This window comes from Gekko japonicus, unplaced genomic scaffold (genome assembly GCF_001447785.1).
Source record: "Gekko japonicus isolate JY-2015 unplaced genomic scaffold, Gekko_japonicus_V1.1 scaffold133, whole genome shotgun sequence".
In the NCBI taxonomy this organism is placed as follows: domain Eukaryota; kingdom Metazoa; phylum Chordata; class Lepidosauria; order Squamata; family Gekkonidae; genus Gekko; species Gekko japonicus.
Genome location: NW_015171506.1, coordinates 262,920 through 272,901, shown reverse-complemented (window position 1 = coordinate 272,901; position 9,982 = coordinate 262,920). Strand labels below are relative to the sequence as shown.

General features: G+C 49.8%; 1 protein-coding gene across 2 annotated transcripts in view; it reads right to left on the bottom strand.

Moving 5' to 3' along the window:
• Positions 1 to 9,982, bottom strand: part of AGTPBP1 (ATP/GTP binding protein 1) — a 146,244-nt gene that overhangs the window by 14,571 nt on the left and 121,691 nt on the right. For both annotated transcript variants that reach the window (XM_015419280.1, XM_015419279.1), the window contains exon 23: positions 1,318 to 1,449. In XM_015419280.1, coding sequence (XP_015274766.1) covers positions 1,318 to 1,449 — 132 coding nt within the window. The remainder of the gene's footprint in view (positions 1 to 1,317; positions 1,450 to 9,982) is intronic.

The window sequence follows — 9,982 nt, the reverse complement described above, 5'->3', positions numbered from 1 at the left end:
TGGCTGCAACCAGGGCCAGGGCTTTTTCGGCGGCAGCTCCTGTCTGGTGGAACGAGCTCCCAGAACAGATTCGGGCCCTGCGGGACCTGGCAAGACGGAGCTCTTCCGCCAGGTCTTTGTATAGGAGCCGCCGCCGCCACTGTACCACCACTGAGCTGCCATCTCTGACGGTGGACTAGATCTGGAGGTGAGCCGGCCCTGGGCAGACGCCCAGACGCCTAGGTAACCAAAGAATGCATGCTGTCAGGTTAGGTTAATGAATGAACCCATCTTGGACTGAGAAAAACATTTCAACATCAAGAGCACCGCACTTTACTTAATGATTGTTTTTATTGTGTAATGATTGTTTTATGATGTTTTAACTGTTGTTATGGCAATTGCCTTTGTTGTAGCTACCCTGAGCCTGCTGGGGAGGGCGGCAGTGCCGGATTTACACATAAGCTAAATAAGCTACAGCTTCGGGTCTCGCAATCTGCTGGGGCCTCGAATAAGAACACAATATAAAAAGTGATTTCAAATATTAAAAAGGTGTATATATTTTAAAAAATTTTGAGACCAGCTGATATAATTTAAAACAGTAGGGGGCCTCTGGGTTTTGTATATCTTAGGGCCTCAGCAAGTCTAAATCCGGCCCTGGAGAGCGGGGTATAAATCTAACAAATAAATAAATAATAAAATAGCCACTGCCTCTGCAGAGAACTCCCCAGAGGAGTTGGCTACCAGTTCCATTCATAGCTAGATGAAGACCAACACTACTGCAAAACTAAATTACAGCAACACTAACTGATAAATAACTATTTGTGAATATTTTCAGACTAGTTTTCTAGGCTTAGCTTTTTAACATTTTTTCTCCTCTCTATGATATCATAATCCCTCACAGAATAAAGGAGACTGACATACAGAATTAAACCATTAGCTTACCTGGCCCAGCATTTGTCTTCTCCAACCACCTGCAGCTCTCTTAACTATTGGGCAGGGATCTTATGCCAGCTTTGCTAAGCAAGATTCTTTACATTTTAAACTGGGGATTGAATATGGGACCTACAGCATGAAAATAACACACTACTCCATCATTTTAGCTATGGCTCCTCCTGCTGAACACTATTCTTTTGTTAGGGAACATTTTTTTCTGCACAGATTCCATTGAAAAGAGTAGAATTTGTGCAAGAACATAGTAGTATTTGATATTCAAGCTACTGAACATATTACGCAGTGAATGCAATTTAACGATTAAGCAAAATCTAAATATGAATTATAAAGCTACTGTTACAGTTTGAGTCAAGACGCACAGAAGCATAGTAAAACAAAAAAGCTCACCCTGTAACTTAAGTCTTCAATCAGATCACAAGAAGCTGCACTAACATTTGTGTGCCACATTGTTTCCTTGATACTGCAGCCATACATGAACACATTCTTCTTGCGAGAATGACCATGATAATCACAGTAAACCTACAAGAAAGCGTTTTTGCCAAATAATGCACATCAAAATGTTATTTTAACTAAAGCATTTAAAATACCTTTCATATAACTACAGTCAGACAGAGATCATTTTTTACAATACACCAGCTCTGAAAACAAATATTTATCTTATTTGATCTTATCTTGCTTTCTATTAGCCTGCTTTGTCTGTTTTCTTAAAAATAAGTTCTGATGCTACTAACTGATGTAAAAACAGGGAGGCAAGAGAAAAACAGGTTGCTTACCTGTAACTGGTGATCTTCAAGTGGTCATCTGTGCATTCACACCCATGGGATCTAGTGCGCATGCGCTGGATCAATCGGCATTGTAGCAAGCTCTTTAACGGATTTTCGCGCCCAAACCTCGGGCATGCGCAGGAACCCCACCGCGTTTGCCCAGAGGAGTGGGCACGGACATCCCGCCAGTTCCTTCAAACCGCCACGAATCAACCCCTATTGAAAATGTAGAAGCTGACAGCAGCAGGGAAGGAGGGCGGGTGGTGTGAATGCACAGATGACCACTTGAAGATCACCAGTTACAGGTAAGCAACCTGTTTATCTTCGACGTGGTCTCTGTGCTTCACACCCATGGGAGATTAGCGAGCAGTGGCCTACCTGGAGGAGGGTGCTGGCAGGTCTTTTACTGCATAGCCGAAGATAGAATTCGACGTCCCATGTTGGTATTAGAGTTTTTGCGGACGTCTAGGGCGTAGTGCCTTATGAAGGTGTTAGGCGTGGCCCACGTAGTGGCTTTGCAAATGTCCGTCAGGGGAATTCCCTGGAGGAAGGCAGTGGAAGCTGCAACAGCTCGAGTTGAATGGGCCTTGATCGGGCCAGGCAATGGCTGTTTGGCAATCAGGTAGCAGAGGCGGATGAGACCCGCAATCCACCTTGAGAGGCGCTGAGCCATGATGTGAGTCCCCAGCCTTGATGGTGCGTACGAGACGAACAGCTGGGAGTCACGTCTCATTGGATGGGTTCTGTTCAGGTAGAACAGGAGCGCACGTTTCACATCTAATGTGTGTAACAGTCTGTCCTCTGAAGATGTTGGAGCAGGGAAGAAATCTGGGAGGAAGACCTCTGCCTATAGGTGGAACTCTGACACTACCTTTGGCAGGAACGAGATGTCAGGGACAAGGCGGACACCGTCTGGCAAAAAGGACAAGTAAGGCGTGCCATGTCTGAAAGCCAGTATTTCTCCAACTCGCCTCACAGAGGTGACAGCAACCAGAAAGGCCGTCTTCCATGACAGGAATTTCAGGTCGCAAGTTGCGAGTGGCTCAAAGGGTTTCCTCGTGAGCTGACAAAGAACTAGAGGAAGGTCCCAGGGAACGACAGGAGTTTTGACAGGAGGGTAGAGATGCAATAAACCTTTTAAAAAACGTTTTGAAAGCGGATGCAAAAACATTGTGCATCCGTCAACTTGAACATGGTAGGCCGAAATTGCGGCCAAATAAACTCTTAACAATGAGTGGGAAAGTCCCGAGTCAGCGAGGGACAGGAGGAATTTGAAAACTTTCTCGAGACCTGCGGAGGTGGCTCGAGGGGCATCATCACCCAGGGAAGAACAAAACCTTTGCCATTTGTAATAGTAGGACTTTCACATAGTAGGCTTTCTGGTGTTTAGCAGGACGTTAGCTACTTGGGTGGAAAACCCGTTGACATTATTCTCCACGCTGTCAATTTCAAGCGAGGTACGTCGTGATGTAGGAGAGGGGAGTCGGACAGGAAGAGGAGGTCCTGTGCCAGAGGGAATTGGTGGTATATTCCCGCCGATAAATCGAGGGTGGTCGAAAACCACGGTTGTCTCGGCCACCATGGGATTATTAAGATGCAGTCCGCTCCGTCGCTGATGGTTTTGCGTACTACTCTCAGGAGCAGGCGTAGCAGAGGGAAGAGATAGAGAAGTTCCCTGGACCACGGGTAGAGGAGACCGTCCCCTAGAGACTGTGGGTCCCTGGCTCCTCGGCTACAGAACAGAGGGCTTTTTTTGTTCGCCCTGGTGGCAAAAACATCGACTTGGGAAACTCCCCACCTGTAGAAGAGTGGGAGAAGGTATGTTGGGTTCATTTCCCACTCGTGGAGGCTGAGTCCTGCTCGACTTAGATGGTCTGTCTGCACATTCATGTGCCCTGGAATGTGCGTGGCTACCAGGAAGACGTCGTGGGCGATGTAAAGGTCCCATAACTGAATGGCAAGGTTGCAAAGGCGTAGGGAGACCGTGCCTCCCTGCTTGTTGACATAACTGAGTGCAGTGGTGTTGTCTGTGAGGACCGTAACACATTTCCTCTCGAGCATTGGTAGGAAACTCGTGACAGTGAACTGTATTGCAAGCAGTTCCAGGAAGTTTATGTGTTGTCTTTGTTCGTGAGTGTTCCACTTGCCTCCGACACTTGCGGAAGAGTGGGAGGAGGTAGATTGGGTTCATTTCCCACACGTGGAGACTGAGGCCTACTCAACTTAGATAGTCTGCCTGCACATTCAGGCGTCCTGGGATGTGCGTGGCTATCAAGAAGACATCGTGAGCGATACAAAGGTCCCATATCTGGATGGCAAGGTTGCAGAGACGTAGGGAGATCGTGCCTCCTTGTTTGTTGATATAGCTGAGTGTAGTGGTATTGTCTGTGAGGACCGTAACACATTTCCCTTTGATCATTGGTAGGAAGCTCGTGATAGCGAACTGTATTGCTAGCAATTCCAGGATGTTTATGTGCCGACCTTGTTCGTGGGTGTTCCACTTGCCTCCGACACAAAGTCCCATCATATGTGCATACCAGCCCGACAGGGAAGCATCCATGGTCAAGGTAATTTGGGGTGATGGACGATGGAAAGGCGCTCCCTGGAAGAGATTGGAAGGGACAGTCCACCAAAGTAAAGAGTCTCGTAGGTTGGGAGGAGGGGTTAGGAGGACAGTATGTGCGTTTTTTGTTGGGTCATACTTGCAGATAAACCACAGTTGTAGACGACACATCTTTAGTCTGGCGAAGACGAGGACCAACGTAGTTGCGGCCATAAGGCCGAGGAGTCTCTGAATTTGGAAAGCTGTGACTGAAGGCTGGGTACGGACGACATTGGTTAAGGAAAGGATGTATGCCGCTCTGTCTTGTACCAGGTAAGCCATGCATGTCTTGGAATCCAGTATCGCACCGATGTACTGTATTCTTTGGACTGGGCGCAATTGAGACTTGTCGTGGTTGACCTGTAGGCCTAGATTTTCTAATAGTGCCAACGTCTCGGTGATGTTTGAGACCAGGGCGTTCTTTGAAGGCGCTACCAGGAGCCAATCGTCGATATAGGGGTAGATGGAGATACCCCTGAGACGGAGGAAAGCTGCAACCACAATCATTGTAAAGACTCTTGGGGCACTTGACAGGCTGAATGGCAGGGCTGCATATTGATAATGCTGTTGACCAATTGCAAAGCGTAGGTATTGGCGGTGGGAGGGGTGGATGGTGAGGTGGAAGTATGCGTCTTGGAGGTCGAGGGTGGCCATCGAGACGTGCTTCTGAAGAAGCGGCATAATCTGTTGTAAGGACACCGTGCGGAAGCGGTGGTAGGTAACAAAGTGGTTCAGAGCCCTTAGATCTAATATGGGTCAAACACCTCCATCCTGTTTTGGAACTGTAAAATAGTGGGAGTAGAATCCCTTCCCGTGGAGACATGGTGGTACCGGCTCAATGGCTCCCTTATGTAAAAGGACGGACACTTCTTCTAGGAGAGGTTGGGAAGGGGGTGTGGTGACGAAGACCAATGTAATGGGGTTCTGTTGGAATTGGATATGGTAGCCTCGGGACATGATGGACAGCACCCAGTTGTCCGTGGTGATATGATGCCAGGCGTGAAGAAAAGGAAACAGATGGGTTTGAGCTGACTCGGTGGAAGGGAAGTCAAAACCCTGTTTGGAGGGCTCGATGGCTCCCTTATGTAGAAGGACGGACACTTCTTCTAGGAGAGGTTGGGAAGGGGGTGTGGTGACGAAGACCAATGTAATGGGGTTCTGTTGGAATTGGATATGGTAGCCTCGGGACATGATGGACAGCACCCAGTTGTCCGTGGTGATATGATGCCAGGCGTGAAGAAAAGGAAACAGATGGGTTTGAGCTGACCCTGTTTGGAGGATTTCGCATGTTTGGTGCGGGAAGATTGTTGCCTGGATCCAAACCTAGGTTTTTGGAAGGTGGGTTTTTGGCCTCCTGAAGACGTACGTGGTCTCCATTGTCTGTCAGGAGACTGACGACTTGGGGTACGCTTTTGCCAGGGCCTCGACCAAGCGCGGGGACGGTATTGTTGTCTCGCGGAGGATGACACTCCTAAAGCACGAGAAGCCTTTATGCTCTTATCCATATCTTGGAATCGGTAGTGCTGTTGAAGAGACCGAGGCCATCAAACGAGAGGTCTTCGACATAAGGCCCAGTATCTTGAAGGAGATTGGTATTACGGAGCCAGGAATGTCTCCGCAGAGCTATTGCAGAGGCCATAGTCCTTGAGGACGCGTCTAGGGCATGTTTTGACGTATTGATCTGCTGTTTTGCCAACACCATGCCTTCCTTTTGAATAATCCTAGCTGCCTGAAGCTTATCTTCTGGAAGATGAGTTAGGATTTCAGAAAATCTTTCCCACAAAGTGTATTGATACCTGCTCATGCAGGCTAAGTAATTAGTGGTTTTTACTCCCAACGCTCCCGTGGAGTAGAATCGTCTGCCAAAGGCATCCAATTTCTTACTTTCCCTGTCAGAAGGTGCAGAGTGTGTTCTTTTGGATTTGGAGGATGATGTTACAACCATCGAGTTTGGTTGAGGGTGGGAAAATAAAAATTCAGCTCCAGTTTCCAGGACTCTGTACATGTGATCCAGGCGTCTTGTCGACACTGGGGCTGATGAAGGCTTTTCCCAGGGAACTTTCGCGGCTTGTAAAAGAACTGTAGACATAGACAATGCCAAAGTAGTGGAGGTATCCAGCTGCACGATATCGAAAACTGCATCTGTCACCTGCGGGTGTTGTTAGACGACAGAGAGGCCTAGAGAATAGGCCATTCTCCTGACGAGGTTCGTATATGCTGTGAGATTGTCAGATGGGGATATGGGAAGATCCTCAGCGGCAGCCTGGTTAGGAGACTTGTGGTCAGGGGAGGTGTGGTCTGGCATTTGTACCGGAGTGGCCTGAGTTTGACTGGTTAAGGATTTTGGTGGTACAACTTGGGGATTGGGAGGATGACTAGGTTCCAGATTATGGTGGGAAGGGTCGTCGGCAGGAGGACAAGACAAAGATGCTGAAAGTCTCGACTTGTAGGGCGACCATGATCTGTGGGCAGAGTGGGACGAATAACGATCCCAGTCGGAATAGCCCGCCCGAGTCAACCATGGCATGGATGGTAGATAACCCCCATAAAGATACCTAAATTGTCGTTGATCCCAGGACAACGGTGGGGGGGGGGGTAAAAAGACTCGAGGGGATCGACTTCTGGACCGTGGATGTCTTGGAGACAAAGCGGCGGTCTGCCTTTGAGAGCATTCTCTATAATCTCGGTCATCGATATCAACAGATTGAATATGCAGACATGGAGGGTGACACTGCGTGCTGCTGTAAATATGTCAATTCTGACGCGAATCGATGTCGGGAGCCTCCGATACCGTCGATGTCGACGACGGGGAAGGAGATGGAGAAGGCTCTGCATCCATCTGATTACTTAGGAGCTCTACCATCTCAATATCGGAGTAAGGACGTTCCACTTGGTGTATAGGGGAGTCCAAAAGTTGAATGGTTGGTATCGGTGGAGGGGCTTGGGCTTCCGGTATTGATACAACTGTAGAAGCGGGAGGCACTTTAGGGGTATCACCCAGTGCAGGCACCGCTACCTTCCCCTTCTTTGCTTCTTTGCTGCTTTCAGGGGCTTAGAGGAACCCTTTTTTTGGTGACTTATGCTCCTTACTTGGCTTGGACTTCTTTTTTATCAGCGTGGAAGCGGCGGATTGCGCCTTCGATGGCGGTGGTTACGAAGTCGGTTGAGCGATATCGGAGGAAGGCCTTGATGCCAGAGCCATCGATGTTGAAGGCCTCTTGGACTCCATGATTGACGGAGGATGTAACGCCGCCTCAAGGAGCACCACTTTCAGGCGCGCTGCTCGATTTTTTCTCGTCTGGTTCGAAAACCGAGCACAGTGCCGACAGGACTCAGGTCGGTGAGATTCCCCCAGACAAAAAATACAGAGGGTATGGCAGTCAGGTGGAGCAAGTTTACTACCACAACCCTTGCACCGGTTAAAAAAGCCCCACTTCTTCTCCATAAAAATAAACAGCGAAGAAGAAAGAAGGGGTGGGGTGGGGGTAGCCCGAAGGCCAAACTGAGGTAAACCGGCAACTTCCCCCTCAGTGGAAAATAAAGTTTTTTTAAAAAAGTTTTTTTTAAGAACAAAGAAACACTAAAGAAAAGATAATTATGGCCCCGGTCACACGGGCAGGAAACTGCGGTGGGGAAGCGTGGCTGTTTGCCCCGGGGCAAACTAACACGCAGTTAAGCGATCAGACCTCCTGTGGAGGTTCTGTAGAGGTACCGTGGAGCTTCCGTGGTTAGGGAGAGGTGTCGATCACATCACACGCCTGCGCGCAACGAAGAAGCGTGCGGCGCGGCGAACTGGTTTTCTTTTTTTGTGTACACTACGAATGCGCATGCTCCGTTGGGTGCGTGTGCGCAACCACAGAGACTTGGGGGGGAAAAAAACCTTTTCCGCAAGGGGACATGGGCAGGCGCCGGATGCCACCGGAAACGCGATCAGACGCCCGCCCTTGCGCCGCAGTTTCCGGAAACTAGTACCTCCAAGGTACTAGTTTTTTGCTGCGCGTTTTCGGCAGGAAGCCTCGGTTGTGCCACGGAAGCGCTACGCTTCCCAGATGTGCTGGTGAGATCGCGCCCGGAAACTCCGCCTGTCTTCTGTATCTCTTGCGTGGCTAATGTTGCGTGTGACCGCAGCCAAAGTGAGGAAAAATCCAAAGAGCCGTGAGGCAAATAGCCAAAAAAGTGAACCGATCAGACTGACGAGGAAGAGGTCTTTCCAACACGGTGGTAAGAAAGGAACTGGCGGGATGTCCACGCCCACCCCTCTGGGCATGTGCGGTGAGGTTCCTGCGCATGCCCGAGGTCTGGGCGCGAAAATCCGTTAAAGAGCTTGCTACAATGCCGATCGATCCAGCGTGTGCGCACTAGATCCCATGGGTGTGAAGCACAGAGACCACGTCGAAGATCAAATTGCAACATCAAAACAGTTAATTTGTTTAAAAATCTTCTAGTGATGAATTTCAAGGGGAAACGATATTCCTGTCTCTGAAAGTTCTTTACGCTTTGCAAATTGCCCTGGCTACATTAGTCTCCCTTTGCTGAAAGAAAACATTACATGTGATGGTACCAGCCATATCTGTTTTTCATGGGTCTATCTCATTCATATCTAAAGTAGTGCCAGCTACTCTGCCTCGTGCTTAGGGGCGCCAAACTGCACCCCCCGCCAAAAGCCTCCTCCTCTTCCTCCCCTCCCCCAAGCGCCACAACTCAGATGAAAGGCGAGCGGCATCGATCTGCCTACCAGTGGGGGAGTCTCGCCACGCTGCGCTATCTGGAGCGGGCAGGCCGAGGAATGGGGAGGCGGTGGCGGCTCCACACGGGAGGCCCGCGACTGCAGACCAAAACTAGCAAGCCGCAGTGGAGCCGGAGGCGACTTGACCCTGCCCCTGAAAGAGACACAGTGGCTCCCCAGTCCAACCCAACCCAGCCGGCGGCAAGGCTGCACGAGGGAACGGAGCCCGCTGGTGCGCCAAGCCCAGCAGGCCGGGTCCATCTGGGAAGGGGGGGAGAAGTCGGAACTCTGTGGGCAGAGGCCCTGGGGTGGGGTCAGGTCGCCTCCGGCTCCACTGCGGATTGTTAGTTGCAGCCAGCAGTCGCGGGCCACCTCCTCCTTCCTTGGCGCGCCCGCTCCAGATGGTGCAGTGTGGCGAGACTCCCCCACTGGCAGGCAGATCGATGCCGCTCGCCTTTCATCTGACTGGCAGCGGCGGTGTGACATTATGCCAGGGTGGCCAACCTCCAGGTAATGGCTGGAGACCTCCCACTCTTACAACTGATCTCCAGGCAATAGGTATTTATTTTATTCAATTTATATCCTGCCCTCCTTGCGTAGCAAACTCAGTATCTGTTCACCTGGAGAGAATGGCTGCTTTGGAAGGTGGACTCTCTGGGATTAAACCCCATTGAACCCCATTGAAGTCTCTCCCCTCTCCAAACTCTGTCCTCTTCTGCCTCCACCCCCAGAATCTCCAGGTATTTCCCAGTTCAGAGCTGACAACCCAAATTACAACCCTCGGCAGTGAAGATTCTGGGAGACAGCAACAAGACCCCCCTGCTTTGAGGTCTTCAGGGGAACTCTGGTTGGCCCTTATGGCAAATAGGACCTTTGGACTGACCCAGAAATTTTATGTTGTTGTTGTTGTTTTTAATCTCAGTGTTGAAATCCTGCACTGTAACAGAGGAGGGGGTGTCA